A 17,588-nucleotide genomic window follows, 5' to 3' on the forward strand; every position below is an offset into this window, starting at 1 on the left:
CTTCAGCTGCTGTGTCAGCATACGTTTATTGCCAAACGTAGGAAAAAAACACGGCACTCACTGAATTTGCATATCTTTAGCCAAAAGGCCTAGCTCGCTACGCTTCCTTAAACTCAAGTAAAAAGAAAAGGCCTTAAAGGGTGACATAAATATACATTGGCATTGGTAATATCATATGGTCCAGGGAGGTATAAATGGAAGGCTGGGCCCCAGTGTGGATACTCCCTCCTCCTCTGAACTTGGTCTCCTCCAGGAGACACGTCAAGTGTACAATGCAACAGCCATCATGGCAGCCCTGGCTCTGGGATTTGCTACTAGAAAATGAAACTCTAGTCAGGTCTGTATCTTGCCTGCCTGTTTGGTTTTTCATTTCATTTTCATTTTTTTTTTAGGTGCTCAGTCGAAGCACCTAAAAAAAAAAACAACACTCCTCAAACTTCGAAGGCAGGAAGCATCATTAACAATGTGCCACAGGATTAAATTAAATCTATTTGCAAATGGGAACTTTTAAATTTGTGTCCAAACCAAAGGAAGCTATTTCAGTTTTCAGGAAATGTAACTGATTCAAACCAGACCCAGCAAATCTGAACTTAAGGAAGCTGCAAATTTTGGCAAAGTTGTTATTGACTATTTAAGAGTATGACAAACCAAATGTTCAACAACAAAGGAAACTGGGAGGTTTTGTTTATGAAAAATATACAGTTTCTATCTTGGAAGAAAGTCTCCATGTAAGGGGGGGGGGGGAAAGCAAGCTACCTTTGATTACTATTTCATTTTACTGAGGCTATTTCAGCCACCCCAGCTCCACATACAATTGCATATGAACAGCTCTATCTCCAGTTTTGTCAAAAAGAAGCCAGTCAGTTTCTCAAAGAAGCAAATCCTGTGCATTCTTACCCAAACCTAGGCCCTCCTGAAATAAATAAGACAATTGTGAGCAGAGGTCAGCTGCACACTTTTCTTTCTTTGGTAAAGTGTATAGATCATGCTAAGTCACAGTGTAATTTGATTGGGGTTAGAGATGGGCAAGAAATAAGCTATGATGTACAGTTAATTAATTTTTATCCAATATATCACGAGAGTTTTCCAGGTCTGCAGGTTTCTGCATGGAGCAAAGCTAGAGCAAGTTTTGCCAACACACAAGCTTTATCTGTGCAAGCTTGTGCAAGTTTATAAAACATTGGCAACCCTTACTACCAGTTGCTCACAACCATTTTGGGGGTCAGAACCCATAGTTTGAGACCATTGCTATAAATCATGATCAAAGCAAAATCTTTTGCTTTTGTGTGAAACTTGCCTGCCTGCCTACTTCTCCCTGTCTTTACCACCAGCTCTATCTGCTCCAACTTGGGCTGGGTAAGAAAAAGGGATTCATGCTTAACCAGCTGCACATCCAAGTGGATTTCTGCATGACTGCCAAGTCTAGTCACACTCTGGGAACTCCAAGGCAAAGGCAGACGTTTGTTTCATCTCCCATTCCGCTGACACACACAGAGCCACTTTGATTTTTTAAAGAAATCTTTTTAAGCCCAACCCCTTTGTTTCAAAAACCCATCTTGCATTTTTTCAGCACCTGGACATCCTGAGTTGTACCCATCCGTTCAAATAGTTATTTGGTTTGCACCACAGGATATTCTGAGTGTTTATATTTTTTCTTTCTTAAACCACACCTAGTCCTTAAAAGTTCCATGTTGCACAATGTATATACTATAGAAGCCTTTCAAAGTATACAGTCTGTATTAATGATCCCCAATTTTATGACAGCTTACAAATAAATGAAAACACTTTCGCAGGAACTGTTCTGTCAGACTGTGTTCATGCAACGTGTAAAGTTGGAGATCTGTGCCACACAGCACACTATCCTTAACCTTTTATTTGCACAGTCCTGGCTTAATTCAGGGGTAAGCAACCCACAACACCTGGGCCACATGCATATCCTGGGCCTTTTGTTGAAGCCCCCAGAAGACTGCAAAAAGGTGCTTCAGGGCATCTGGGACCTAGACCATCATACCTGTCTTCCACTTCTTAAAACAATGATGTCTTTTCCTAGGATTGTACCACAGCTCAACTGGTTAAAAGACTTGTAAACAGCTTTTATTTCTCCTGCACATTCCAAAGCCTCTTTCTGCTTTCAAATCCAAAGTCCGGCACAGCCCTACTATTTTAAATCCCTCCAACTCCTCCCAGCCAAATATTTTGGCACCAACCATTCATGTGATACCACGCTGTCACAAGCCACGTCCATGGTGATCCTTGGAGGGGGTCTTCCCTCCCCCCCTTCTTTTGGGGGCAGGGGAGGAGTGGCTCTGGCCATGAAAAAGTTGTCTACCCCTGGTCTAGTGTGTTCGTGAAAGCAGTCAACTGCAGCCTTCAGCCATGCACAAACATTCTCTGCCTTAACATATGTTCCCTTGCTTCTCTACTTTCACTCGGAAAGCCTTTCTCTCCCCTTGGGGGTTCTGTGAAGGATGAATCACAGGAACGTCTCTGCAACTGTGATAGACGACATCCTTGAAAGAGGAGCTGTTTTGCTGTGCATCTTTGCACAAGCAAAACCAACTGTCCCCTGAGAAAAGTTGGAGTGCCATCTGCTCTGGGATAAGTAATGGCATTACCTAAGCTACCCGAGTGCCAACTTCCACTACAGCTGTTATAAAAACCACAGAATATTAAGAACGGGTGACCACTTTTCTTTTTCCCTCCCCATTCTTCTTTCCTCCTGTGCTGTGTCTTTTTACACCGACGAGCCTGAAGGCTGCTTTTCATTATTGCATAAGCCATGATGGCAACTCTTTAGGTGGAAGGGCGGGCTAGCAAAGCTTTAAAATAAAGATTAAGCATCAGATATGGGAAAACAGCCAACCCACCCTTGCCAAATTGGATAGAGTTAACTGGGCAAACCCACACAGAAGCAGCCTCTGCCAGAATTGTGAATCATATTGATACACACTGGGCACCACTTCCCCCATGCGTAGGAACCTTTAATTGTTTAAGTTCTGTTTCACGGCACCGAGCTGGGGAACAACTGGCATCAATTTGACAGACTCAGCAATGTTCTTCGTAAAGCCCAAGTGCCAGATGCTTAGTGTAGTTCTTCCCATCTTCTTACCCTCTTATTTTCTCTTTGGCCTGTTATAATACACCCCGGTTCTTTTTCTGGCAAGTGATAGTAAGTCAATATACAAAGTATTAGAAGAATGTATCAAATGGGGGCTGCAGAACTTGCCTTCGTCATCATGACCCAGTTCACAGGAAACACAATGAAAATCTGATAAATCCATGAGTTCTGGGACATAATTTCATATACAGGTAGTCCTCACTTAACAACCACAATGGGGACTGAATTTTGGTTGCTAAGTGAAGCAGTCATTAAGCAAATCTGACCCAATTTTACAACCTTTTTTGTGGTGGTCATTAAGCAAATCACCAGTGTTAAATGAAGCACATGGTCGTTAAGTGAATCACATGGTTCCCCATTGATTTTGCTTGCCAGAAGCCAGCCGTGAAGGTTGAAAATGGCAATCACATGACCACAGGATGCTACAACAGTCATAAATGCGAACTGGTTGCGAAGTGCCCAAATCGTGATCACATGACCTCGGGGATGCTGCGACAGTCATAAGTGTGAGAGCCAGTTGTAAGTCAGTTTTTTCCAGCTCTGCTGTAAGTCTGAACTGTCACTAAATGAATGGTTAAGTGAGGACTACCTGTACTTAAAACACAGATCAACCTATCAGATTTATTTTTTTCATTTCTTCTCAGCTATAATTATTAGCAGAAACTTGGCCTTTTTTTCTAAGATGAAGAAATCTGAATCACTAAACTTTTGCTGTTTTTGAGATAAACCACACCTTGATGGAAACACTAACAGCAACAGAAATGGAATAGAACTCCAGATTCTCCTGTATTCTAATAGCGAATTCATTCTGCAAGAACTGGTCAAAGTCACAGCAGCAGAAGGGAAAGAACAGGGTTTGGGGAAGGACGAAGTTTGCAGGAGGACAAAAGGTATTAAAAGACCACTGTCATTTTAATCCATTCTTCTACCCATCTTACAGCAAAAACTCTTTTTTAAAGGCTGCTCCTGGCCACGCTAGCATTAGCTGAGCTGCGCTGATCTCATGCAATTTTCAATGAGAATTAAAACATATTAATTTTAGAATTAAAAAATGCTGAGAAACAATGCGGTTGCTTTACAGGAAACACATGGTCAGCTTTATTGGAACAAAGAAGTCACATAAGGACTTAGAGCAGTGGTAGGCAGTGGGTGGCCCTCCAGATGTTGGCCTGCAGCTGCAATCATCCCTTATTGGCTAAGACTAGGCAAATTGGAGTTCAACATCTGGAGGGCCACACATGGCCCATCCCTAAGCAAGACAGAACCAATACAGTGACTAGACACTATTGACTGAAAAGTCCAAGAAGGGAATATGAGATCTGGGAAACAAAGACCAATTTTCATAGGCTGCAAATATGTTCTTCTCTTACGATTTTTACAGAGCACCCTAATCCATTTTTGTATGGAAATTGTCACTGTTTTAGATGTGGCTTTTTTCCAGGTTAAGCATGTGGAGCTTCCTTCTCCATTCATGATACTTGGTAGCCAATGGTCAGATGATCAACTGTAGTCCAAAACATCTGAAGGGTACCCAGGCTGGGGAAGAGAACCAGGATAATGTACAGTATTGCAGCTTTAAAACAGGACCAGAGCTCAATACAATATTGCAAGATTTAGCAGAAAGGAATGGAAGCATGAAGCATATATGCCATTCCTTGCATCACGATGCTTTCCAGATCTTTTTTGAATAAATCCCTCATCATCATGCAAGCTGGTGGGGCTGAAGGATGTTGAACTGCAAAATATTTTGAAGGGCACCAGCCTGCCTACTGCTGGTATCTAAAAGGTCAGATCCATGGTCCATATAGCACAGGAATGCGATGCCTGTGGCCTTCCAAGTTCTGTTTGTTCTCAGATACTATCAATTGTATCCATTAGTCATGCTGGTTTGGGTAAATGGGAACTGGGGCCCAACAACATCTGAAGGGCCACGGATTCCTTAGCCTCTGGTTTTTAACTAGAAGTGCTCAGGGCATCAAAACATGGTCCAGAAAAGGGTGGGGCTGGGGGAAGGAAGATATATCCTGAACTCCTGAAAACAGCTATTTATTGATTTAAAAAAAACATATTCCAATAGAAAGGCATACAAATTAAGTCTTAAAAAAAACAAAATACCTTACAGACCATATAAAGGTATTATTTCATTTGTGTGTGTGTGTGTGTGTGTGTATTCCATTCTTTCTTCAACATCCTCAGTTGTTCAGGCTTTACCAGCTTCCTGGAATTCCTTCAGCAGAGGCTCATCTGCTCGGACAGCAAAGGCCAAGGGGCACTTTTGATAATACTGTGAGTCAAGCTCCAGATTATACATCACATCGGAAAGGAGGTGGGCCCGCTCCACAGAGCACCCCGGGGCATCGTAGCTCAGGGCGGTGAAATGCACATGAAGATGGTAATATGATGGCTGGTAATGGAAGTAAACCCGCAGCTGGGTCTTCATGAGGCCAAAGCGCTTTTGTATGGCTTCCTAGAAAAAAATGGACAGTATGTTAATGCATTAAAAGTGGACAACTATGGGGGCAAGGCCCACTGAAGATGCAAGAAGGCTGAAAAGAGGATCTTTTGCTCAGTGGCTAAATGCAAAATATGGCAAATCACTTGAACCTTTAAATAATTGTGTAGAGATGTGGAATTCCAGACTTCTGTTTTTTTCCTGTTTATTTAACTGGATTCATATTTCACCCTTCCCCCAGGAATTCGAAGTAACCTACCTTGCACTCTTTTGTCCAATTCTCCCCCACCCCATGATGCAGAGGTTGAGCAGAGTGAAAACAACTGGTCCATTAATACCCACTGATTAAGGACAGATTTGAATCTAGGCATCCAGGGACCCCGCACTGCTTCTCTTTCTGCCTGTACAGCATGGAAGTTAAAGTGTACCCAAATGGTCAAGTTTCAAGGAGCTGCAGCTCAAAACGGTGGTCCTGAATCAGTCTTCCCCAACTGGGCACCTTCAAGGTCTGCTGCAGCTGCACCCTTGGAAAACCCAGACAGAAAATCAAGGACTTTTAGCAATAAACAGCAGGGCACTTGGGGAAGGAGCCAAGCTTCAAGAGAGGGATAGGGCCTCCTTCAGGAGTTTTGCCAGCTGGGTGGAGAACTCCTGGGCAGATTAGGCTGAAGGCTGCCCATCCCTGCTGTAAACAAGCTGGAAGCTGAAGAGTTTTTCCATGCCCTGGTATCTTGATACAAGAGCTGGCAGTGGTGAAATGGCAGCATTAGGACATCTTCATACACCCAAAATACAGGGCTGGGGGAAGCAAGCCTTTTTCTGCTTTTCCATGATAAAATCCACTCTCCATATGTAAAGCTGCTTGTGAGGCGAATCCTGAGTCTAAAGTGTTCCTCTTGACCCCTGTACCTGTGTACTTTTTAAGGGAGGGGAAGTTTCAGCTCCAGCTCGCAGGCAGAAATGCAGGTGTCCACAGACATGATCCTCTTTCTGAAATTTCAACATAATACGAAGTGGTACAGCAAACTACAGTCACATCACACGGGCTTGTCCATCTGAGTTGTTATTTCTCTTCTGCTATCTTAATAATAAGGCCCACCAAGCCAAGTCTGCGGTGGGTGGAAAAGATGAAGCTCCAGGCATGTTTCCCTAAAGATGAGCCTTTCCTGAATTTTATTGCTTTCCATTCCAACTCTGTTCCTCTGGATGGCTGGCCAAGTTACAAGCTCCTATTACTGGGTAGCATAATCAAAACTCTCAACAGGAACACAGAAGCTGTCAAAGCCCTCAAAAGCTCTTCTTTTTCTTGGGCATGCAGCAAGCTTGGGACCATCTCAGATGCGATCTCTTTATTCCAGGGGTGTCCACAGGGTGCGATCATAACAATCAAAATGGCAGCAACAAAGGGGCAGTCGAAACTCTGCCCATTTTTTACATGCAACACAGACCCACATTAATAAAACAGAGCTCCAACAGCACCCACCAGGGTTGTATCCTGACTTTTTTTGATCACGCCCTGCGGACACCCGTACTGCATTCTGTAGTACAATTTTATTCTGACCTTTTTTTCCAAGAGGCAGTGGTGGAGACTAAGGAGACCCCATCTGCTTTAACCTGACATCCTCTAACACTGGTCAGACTGGGCCAAACATTTGTTCTGCCTTTTTTCCTAACCGTTCTCAGCTAACTTGACAGGAAAGAAATGGTGTGTCTTTTCCAACATGAAGATAACAAATCAGTGAAATATATCTTCTCCTGTGTGGGATATGTGGTTATCATATATCAATGATATCAGTCCTCTCTATTTTCCCATTCTTTAATTAAAGCTCAAGGGAAGATACTACACTTGATCTTAGCCAAAAGGCTGAGAAGATACATCATGAAGAAATTCCAGGGGGTTTTGTAGATCAGGATGTAGAGCAGGCAAAGGGGTTTCAGAGAAAGAGGGATGTATGACTGAAAAACTACCACACATGCCTCTAAACTCAAAAATACTAACATGTGATATTAAAACCTGGAAGTGAGACAGAAAAGCAGAAATCCTATTATTGGGGGGTGGGGGGAATCTTTCAGAAGAGGAAGGGCAGATTTCAGCACAATGTTAATCCGGACTAATCCGTGAACTGCACGATTGCCACTCTCCCTTAAAAATGTTTCCAGTGGCCAAAAGAATTCCAACAGTACAGGTAGGGTTCCGTGGGAAGCCATTTTGGCTGGTCTTTCCAAAGGCAGTCATGTCATGCTAGGCCAAAGAAAGCTAAACTTGGAATGCTGCTGAATCAGTTCAGAATCATCCAGTAAAAGGTTGCTGGATCAGAGGAAGAAAGGAGAAACAAGTCCCCAAAATACATCTGCTGTCATCAGTTTTCTTTGGTTCTGGGGAAAATGGGCAAAGCATCCTTTGACTCAGATGGAAGAGGCCAGTTCTAGCTGATTTCCCAGAACTGGCCTGAGCCAAGAAGAAGCAGGCCGTTGTTTCCTAAGAAATGTCATTTTCTTCGGTAAAGCCTGCAGGACCATGAATATCTTCATGGAGCTGTTTCATAAAGTAATCCACAGCCATGAGAGAAGGGCCATGCAAAAGAAAAAAAAGTCTGTGTACATGAGAGAACTTCTTTTTAAAAAAGTCTCATTAACGTGGCATCAACAGTGATGCTTATCAATACTTTTGCACACACACTTGGATTAGCAGAAAGAACCTAAAACAAGATGATGGCAAATACCCCCTTCGTCCTAATAGTGTTTTAGGGCAGGGGCATACAACCTGGGACACTTCCCCAAAGGCCTGGGAGCAACTCAAGGACCTCCTCAAGCATCACCATTAAGTACTATTTATTAAAGTGACAGAAACGAAAATATGGTGATTTAATTTAAATTAAGCAAACTTTTAGATGTTTTGACCTAATTCCCATCATCCCTTGTCAGTATGTTCAAAGGCAGGGGGTTGTAGTATCTGCAGTTGAAAGCATCTGGAGTGCACTAGTTTGCGTAACCCTGCTTTAAACAAAACAATGATTCGATCACACACAGAGTGTTATCTGAAGACTACCCTTCCAAAAATGCAGCAGAGTACAGGTAGTCCTCCTTTAGCGACTGCCTTATTTAGCTACCATTCACAGCCACGACGGTGATGAAAAAGTAACTCTGTGACCAATCCTTGCATTTATGACCTTCGCAGGTCTGTAAAGCAAAGGAAAGCTGAAGTCAGATCATACACTGTCATGGTTTCACTTAGTGACCACTTCACTTAACGACCGAGTTGCCAGTTCCAATTGTGGTCGCTAAATGAGGACTACCTATAAGGCAAAAAAAGCAATATGGGGGACATGACAGAATGTACTGAATGATGCATGGCACAGGGAAAGTGGACTCATTAATTTTTTCTCATTCTCAGAAGTCTAGAATCTCAGGTCATCCAGTGAAGCCAAACATATGGTGGAATTTACTCCTACCACCCCCAGGGACAGCCCACTGGATGGCTCTAAAAGCCTACCAGTAACCGCTAGTTACGGTGGCTTCCTGTTATTTGGAAAGGAACATGAGTGAGAGGACACTGACGCAACGGTGTCCTCCTTTGGGGGCCCACTCTGGAAGCTGCACGTTGGAGTAAGTTCTCTCTGCTCTGAGGCAACAGCTCTCCTCAGGGTAAGCAGAGGGTTGTTTTTTAAATAACTCTGCTACCTGAGCACATCATCAGAGAAAAACCTAACTTATATCTCTAGCCCTCACGCTGGACAGTGAAACTCCTACGATAAGAATCAGGGCTGCTATTGTTAAGAAAGGACAAGTCCTTGCAGCAGACTTTCCCAGCCTGGTGCATGCTGGGAGTGTCAGCCCCAAATTCCTCACCAGCATTGGTTGTCAGAGAGAATCTACTCATTGTGGATGGATGGCCCTCTTGTTTCTCCTCAGGACTTGGACCCGCTCCTAACTACGTCCCAGCATTGGGAAGAAATGTCACAGACTCGCCTTCCCTTTCTTAACATTGGAACTCAATTGGATTAATTTTCTCTCCCACCTGGCCTGGTGTACGGTTATCTGCCAACTGCAAATCAAGTTAAACGCAGGCTGTTAAGTGCTCTGGAAAGCCTGGACGCATGATTCCTGAAGCAGCCCAAGGAGTACAAGTGGCTTGCCTAGTGCTCTCACATTTCCTCCCCAAACCACAATGCAAAGTTTTTACAACATTCTGTGGTCACTATGGCAGTTGTACTGAACCGAAGGGTGCACCATAGGTGCGGATGCAAAAGGACAGTTTTTGCAAAGCTGAATCTGTGCACCTCAGGGGTGCCTGCGTTCCTCCACTCATTTCAGAGGAACTGACTCTTAAACAAGCAAGTGCAAGGTTGCAGCCCGTGGGCTCTGAAGCTGCTTCCCCCAGATTTTCCATTTGGACACTTGTGGCTGGGCACTGTGCCACCCTGTTCTGAAAAGACTCTCTGCAACATCTGGTCCCCAAGAGACACATTTCATTTCGTCAGTTCTGTCTGGCATCAGCCAATTCATCTCAAGGGAAAATAATTGTCCCCAGAAGACTAGGAGATGGTGGTGGTGGCGGCAGAGGGAAGAGCAGGCAGTCTACCAGGAAAGGGGCTGCTATAAAGCCACAAGGTGCCCCATAAGCAATGAGCTGGAAAAACTCAACCACAAAAACTCCACAATAAATTACGAAGACTGCATACAGGTAGTCCTTGCTTAACAACCACAGTTGGGACCGGAATTTCGGTTGCTAAGCAAAGCAGTCATGAAGTGAATTTTATGACCTTTTCTGCAGCAGTCGTTAAGCAAATCACCATGGGCATTAAGCGAACCACTTGGTTGTTTAGTGAATCACGTGGTTCCCAATGGTTTTTGTTTGCCAGAAGCTGGCCTGGAAAGTTGAAAATGGCAATCACGTGACCACAGGACACTGCAACGGTCCTAAATGCAAACCAGTTGCCAAACTTGTGTCATGTGATCACAAGCCCAAATTGTGATCCCATGACCACGGAGACGCTGCGATGGTTGTCAGTGTGAGGACTGGTTGTAAGTCAGTTTTTCAGCACCCTCGTAATCCAAACAGTCACTAAACAAATGCTTGTTAAGTCTGGACTACCTGTACATCCTGACTGCCAGCCACAGCTTCACCAAACTGATCTATTAACAGGCACCTCAGCTGCTGACATGAGCCATTTCCTCAAAGCTTTATAGGAAATGAACAAGCAGTTAAAGAGAAGAGAAACAGGATTCCCCCGCCCCACCCCTGGAATTTCCCTTTCATTAGCCCTGACTGGGTGCCAACAGAGAACTATCTCATCTTTCCCCAGAAGGAGAGGGTTGATCTGCTGTTGCACCATGTATGTGTACATAGGGGTATAAGTTATTAGCCAATTCACAGCTTTAATTTTTTTAAAAGCAAGTTTTTCTAGTATTGGGGTAAGGGCAACATATAATCTTTCAAAAACAAGGAAAAGAAACATATTTTGAAAGCAAGATTTATAAAAGTATAAAGCATCTGAGGGTGAAGAAAATAAGCTACACTGCTAATATTCATCACATCTTTGTGATTAAAAACAATCCCAAATGAGACTGACATTTAAAAATAAATCAGAAACAATTGGTGTTTTGTTTAGTTTTAAAAGATCCGTATGAATATTCTTGTGCTCAGGAAATACAGCTAGGAAGTTCTAAAGTATAATTTTATTTTTCCTTTTTCCAGAAAAGAAAAGAAAAAAAAAAACTCAATAGCAGGCAAATGTAAAAAGGAAAAGGGATTTTCCCCCATTCATTTTCTTTCAAAAGCACAAGACCCTGTAATGGAATGATGCTATGCTTTCTCATTAATTCACAACCTTAGATGTCTAGAAAAGAGTGGGCTGGGGAACATTCTGAACTGAGTTTTGAGAATAAAACAATACCCCTGCAGGGAAAGTGCTACTTTGAAGATCACTGTCAAAATTCCTCTAATTACATGCTAATATTGTATGTAAGAGAAGGCTATTCAGTTTCACCAACAAAAGAAGAATCTAGGATGATCAGAAAACCTAGAATTAGAACAGGCAAAAAGTGGATGAAGTGAAAGAGATACCTACCCCTCCTTCTTGCGAGATGTTCCTAAGCAAAGGGAGATGCTCATCCGTAAGATCTCTCAGTGACTTGATTCCCCTACGGTGGCAGATGGCGATTAAGTATAAATCGTCAAGCTGTAAATGCAGAAGAAGCTGTTCAGGTCAGACATACAATGAAATGCTTTCCATGTTTTGCCACGGTCAGTCCTAAAGCAACCACATTAACTTTTTCCCTATGGTGGCCCCTTCTCCATCACCCCGTCCCAAAGGCATCTCTAAAGGACAATCATGATAAAAAGAGAGTTTTGTGTAACATTTACAGTGCTAAGGTCCACATATCAAAGGATTGCAAAAACCTAACGCAAAAACACAATACAACTCGCCACTGCAGAGATGAGCGTACAGGGCTGTTAATGGGCAACTTCAAGCAGCCAACTTAGCATTCCCCTCTTCGTTTTTAAATCAGACCATGGCTAGATTCTTTTAACAACAGAGGATACCTTTAAAGAGACTAGAGCTTTCAAGACAGTTTGGCCATAAGGTGGGCTTAGGTATTGCTCTAATCCAGTATTTCTCAACCTTGGCAACTTTGAGCTGTGTGGACTTCAACTCCCAGAATTCTCCAGCCACCATGGCTGAGGAATTCTGGGAGTTGAAGTCCACACAGCTCAAAGTTGCCAAGGTTGAGAAACACTGTAACTCACACTGTGTCTGTTTTAATTTTGGTATATGATGCTGTGTGAATCCAGCTAATTGTGGCTTAGTTAATATACCATGATTAAGCAAACTTCAGGTTAGCGCAATACGTGAACTCAATCACGCACATCTACTTTTCTGTATGTGGGGAGCCCTTTCTATGGGGGACCATTCATTACAGTTCTGTAATAGCCCTTTCAAGTACAGCCTGGAGCTTACTATGAAGATTTTCCTCATAAGTGTTTGCAAAAAAAGGCTGGAGAAGCATCTCCTGGGTATGTGCCAGTTCAGTTGTTCTATTACATTACAACCCCTTGGCCTGGCTAGCATTGCCTGTCCAAAGAACTTCTCAAACAGTTTGAAAGAGAGGTCTGAAAATGAAATGTCTGAACATTCAGGAATAGCTCCAGGACAGTGTCCAATTACCACAACACTCTGAACATTTATTCTCATGAATAAATGAGTCATCTGACATTACATTAGGAATGGTGTCTGAGCCCTCATCTTGGGCTGTGTTCCTCACTTATATACTGGGACCTTTAATGGAGGGATTGCTGTTATTGCCTATGTACCTATGGTACACTCTTAATGGGGCTAGTGAAATATCTGGCAGAAGAATACGCACAATGTATTAAGCTTGGCTAGTGCTAACGCTGGAAGACCTTGTTGGGCTAATCCATTTGTTTAGCTTATGGTTCACTTTATTGTGTGAAGCCAGAAAATGGATCAATTCAGTAGCTGAATTAAATGCATTATGTAAACAGGTCTCCATATGCTACATAAGTCAGCATAAACACACTTTATGTTGCCCCTCCTTTTGGCTCAACTACTAGAACAGCAGAATCGTAAGAGCTGACCACGTGGATCTTGCTTGAATCTACTCTTTCTTGTAATGCAACAATAATCCCCTGGCAAGAGCAGCTTATATATTAGGGTTCCCTCTTCCCACACTGAGTGAGTAGGATGCCTGATCTTTTCATTCCACAACATCAGTGACCTTATTTAGCAAACAGTTCCCTTGCCAGCAGCTTTTGCAGATTGTCTTGATAGTCTGAATAACATCAACTCCATCCTTTCTTTCTCCCCTATTGAGATCACCCTGAAGAACTTCAGATGCTGGATATATGTATGCTCTTACTGTCCTCCATCTCCACAATTAAAGGGCAAAAATACTTAAAATCCCTCTTTCCCCTTTCAACCGCCAACATGGAGGGTGCAAAAACCCAATGGAGTATGTCTTAAACCCAACTAAATTAGGAAGGCTTTTGGAATCCTATAGGAAACTATGAGTAACCCTGTATAATCTGACTTGTTAGCTATAGATTCACTGAAGATGGAGTGGAAGGAAGGAGGCATCACGCTGACAAAAAGATGGGAGGAAAATCCACAATTCAGAAGAGTCCAAAGAGATGGGAATCCTCCCTCCAAATAACTGACCTGATATTTTTTTTACCTTTAATAGAGCTCAAACTCAGCTAATCTTACTGCCTTATGACAGAGCTGAATGTAAGAAGAGATGCACAGCTTAAAGAAATATTGCTAGAAAAGTATTTTTATTTTATATATAAATGTATATTCCACCATACCAAGAGCCAAATGGGGCTCAGAACAGCTTATAGTGGTATAAAACCGCAATATTTAATCATACATTTAAAATAACTGATAAGAGAGATGGGCAAAAACAAGAATGAAAACACAAGTCCACACCAACACTTAGCAAAAAAAAATCAGCCAGAACAGTTGTGTTCACCAACTACCAATAGCTATCCATATCCACAGAAGAGGACCGCCTGTTCTTCAAGTGGAAATGTCTTCAATTCTAAGGGCAGTCACTGAGAAGACCCTGAACATCAAACGTGGCTCTGCCACAAGAAGCATACGAAGATCCATTTTGGCTTTTGGTATTGGAGTGTTTGGGATATAAATTACTCTGGACTTTGAAATAGTTCAAAGCATTTTAGATTATGTCCAGAAGCAGTTTACACAACAGATGGGCAGCTTTTGGATTACAGCCCTTTAGAACCACAGGGACTGAGCTCAGCCTGTAAAAGCCTTCTGTAAAAATGATTTATGAATTACTAGATAAAAGTCCTAACTTCAAGGAGTGGTAAGTGGCATCCTCGGTGCTCTCTGAGCAATGACAAATCTCGATAAAATAGTTAAGAGCAGAGACATCACACTGACAACAAAGGTCCGCATAGTTAAAGCAATGGTGTTCCCCGTAGTAACATATGGCTGCGAGAGCTGGACCATAAGGAAGGCTGAGCGAAGGAAGATCGATGCTTTTGAACTGTGGTGTTGGAGGAAAATTCTGAGAGTGCCTTGGACTGCAAGAAGATCAAACCAGTCCATCCTCCAGGAAATAAAGCCAGACTGCTCACTTGAGGGAACGATATTAAAGGCAAAACTGAAATACTTTGGCCACATAATGAGAAGACAGGACACCCTGGAGAAGATGCTGATGCTAGGGAGAGTGGAGGGCAAAAGGAAGAGGGGCCGACCAAGGGCAAGATGGATGGATGATATTCTAGAGGTGACAGACTCGTCCCTGGGGGAGCTGGGGGTGTTGACGACCGACAGGAAGCTCTGGCGTGGGCTGGTCCATGAAGTCACGAAGAGTCGGAAGTGACTGAACGAATAAACAACAAACAGATAAAAATCCTAACTTGCAAGAAGTGGTAAGTGGCATCCTCGGTGCTCTCTGAGCCTTGTTTTCTTGCAGACGTTTCATTGCCCAACTAGGCAACATCTTCAGTGCGAAAAGGGAGTGGGCCTTGCTCTCTGTTTATATACTGTGGCTTGCCCTGACAGAGTTGGTGGGGATGTTGTGCTATGAAGTGGTATTTGTAAGAGTAAAGAAGCAATAAAGATACTATTAAAGTGAGATACAGATAAAGTTAAAATGCTGGAAATACATTCAGTCATAATTGTAAACAGATATGCAGATCACCCATACTTTACCTTAGTATATCACTTTCTGATAATACTGAAGGGGGTCACTGAATTGTATCTGAAATGTTTATTATCTACTGTGAAGTCTGCAAGGAAGCCAGCCAATCAAATTAAAACTTCCTGAAATGCACATAAAAATTGTAACACCACCAACCCTAAGAGACAATGAAAGGTGTAATGGTTGATCAAAGTCTTCATTTAAATGAATAGGTTTTTAAAACCAGATGTTGTTTTTAAAGACCATGGCTCTCCCTCATGTTCCTGATAGCTTGGATGCACCAAATTTAAACTGATTTGTTGTCCCACAGATGGTCATTTTTTAACCCCCTTGGATGACCACAATCCAGGAAACCATGAGAACAAAGGGACTGCCTTGTTGGTTCCAGAACAGAAAAGATGACTATTCTATGTTGCACTTTGTGTGGATCTTGGTGTGTAATTGACAACACAACCCCACTGTATTCAGTTTGCTAGAGTAAGGACTTGGTGCCTTGCAACTTTAGACTTTAAGTTTACTCCCCATTCCCCTTGCAATGTCCATGATCTTCTGCCAATAGCTATGGGGAAGCTATGCTGACATGATCCAGCAGAAAACACGGAAACAAAGAATTAATTGTAAGATCAGCAGCCCTATGCTGGAAAAACACAATTATTTCAGGCAATTTTTTGTGCCTATGGCAATTTGGTACACAGAGGCAAAGCAGTTTCACTGCACTGATTTTGAGATCTGATCTTGACAATGGGAAATTTGAAAAGGAACTTTTATCTTTAGACAGCTGTGTTTTTTTATTTCTATTCTGTTCAGAACAGGAAGCTCTATAAAAGGCATAAAGTTAATGTATATTCAAAATATAGATGAGCTGAAATCTTATAATGACCTTACAAACCAGAAAATACCTCCTGAAGATAACACATATAAAAAGTCCACAGCCGATACTATTTATTTATTTATTTTTCAAATTTCTATTACCGCCCTTCTCTCCCAAAAGGGGGACTCTGGGCGGTTTATTAACCCATTTATTAAAATTGGTTAGACTCAAAATACAGAGCAGCAACCAAGAACATCTATGATTAAAGTATACCATTACTCTTTCAATTCAGTAGGTGACATATAAACCATTGTTCATTTAACCAAGGATTGAACAAGCCACAGATGACTGGATTAACAAAACCAGTAAGCCATTAGCCAGAGTTCACAAATGGGAGAACGTAACACATGGAGGTAAAAAACTATATTATAATAGTAAACCCAGGTATGGAATAATCAGAGTTCTTGGGAGCTGGGCAGTATATAAATTTAATAAATAAATAACTGTAGGAAAATAGCCCCAATACCCCAAAGGGACTGTATTTGGGAAGCAACATAAAAAGTTGGGTATTTTTTTTCCAACAACAAAAAGTCACAGTTCTAAAAGTTTACGACTTCCCAGTATATAGTCTGTAGATGATCTTTGTTAACTTCACTGTCAAAGAAATGTAAAATGCAAAGCTTGGTTACGATGAATTATTTTTATAAATGACTTTTTGAAATAGCTGGTGTTTCTGAACATGCAACCATTTTTAAGGCATCTGCTCTTTTATAACAAATCTTAAACCAAGGGGACCAGTTGCTAGGGGAGCAAGATATTCATTTGGTGAATTAAAAAGGGTGGCTTGGAGATCAAATGAAAAACATTTTACAAACCCGATCACCAAGAGAGGTTGGTGCAAGATGAGTAAAAACGAAATGTTTCATTCATTACCGAGTGCTAAGAATTTCAAGCTTCTAACTTTAGTCATTCTGTTGGTTTTCATCCTGGGGTACTTAAAGCAGGGCTGATAACTACTTTCAAGGCATCCTAACAACTCTCCAGTTTTATTCCATGCTAGTTATCTTTATTAAACTAGAGATGTCAAAATCTTGTGTGCTGTACCATGGCTTGGCATTATGGTATGCTTAGAACCATACGGTGTGGTTCACTGACTCTTTAGGCACTTTAGCACTGCCTTCGTCCCACAGAGGCTTTTGTAGGGAGGACATGGAAAAAGTAGGCAGTTTTACACATTGTTCTAAACCAATCTTTTGACCCTGAAGGAACTCTTGAAGTATTTTTCAGGCCTCGGGGAACCCCTGCACATTCCTGCTCAAATATAGGCCGGAAGTTACAAAACTATTATATTTGTTTCATGGGTAGGCCTGTATAGATGCAGTAACAGTGTTCTTAAACTGAAAATAAAGAATGAAACTTACCTCTTTAACGTGAAGTTGCCCAAATTTGAAATATTTTTTAAAATAAATCATGATCTCCCAGGGAACCTCTAGTTGACCTTCCGTGGAACCTGA

At 42.1% G+C, this 17,588-nt stretch overlaps 2 protein-coding genes and 1 non-coding gene across 4 annotated transcripts in view; all 3 read right to left on the minus strand.

Moving 5' to 3' along the window:
* FAM118B (family with sequence similarity 118 member B) overlaps window positions 1-17,588 on the minus strand; it is a 257,749-nt gene that overhangs the window by 155,485 nt on the left and 84,676 nt on the right. The window lies entirely within an intron of this gene.
* DCPS (decapping enzyme, scavenger) overlaps window positions 4,189-17,588 on the minus strand; it is a 43,380-nt gene continuing 29,980 nt past the window's right edge. For both annotated transcript variants that reach the window (XM_063311081.1, XM_063311082.1), the window contains exons 5-6: window positions 11,642-11,752; window positions 4,189-5,585 (exon numbers count right to left, since the gene is read on the minus strand). In XM_063311081.1, coding sequence (XP_063167151.1) covers window positions 5,319-5,585; window positions 11,642-11,752 — 378 coding nt within the window. In that variant the 3' untranslated portion in view covers window positions 4,189-5,318. The remainder of the gene's footprint in view (window positions 5,586-11,641; window positions 11,753-17,588) is intronic.
* Window positions 7,253-7,446, minus strand: LOC134503022 (U2 spliceosomal RNA). Its single transcript, XR_010068495.1, has one exon. It is a non-coding gene; the product is annotated as a U2 spliceosomal RNA (small nuclear RNA).

The sequence above is a fragment of the Candoia aspera genome, chromosome 9 (assembly GCF_035149785.1).
Source record: "Candoia aspera isolate rCanAsp1 chromosome 9, rCanAsp1.hap2, whole genome shotgun sequence".
NCBI classification, from domain to species: domain Eukaryota; kingdom Metazoa; phylum Chordata; class Lepidosauria; order Squamata; family Boidae; genus Candoia; species Candoia aspera.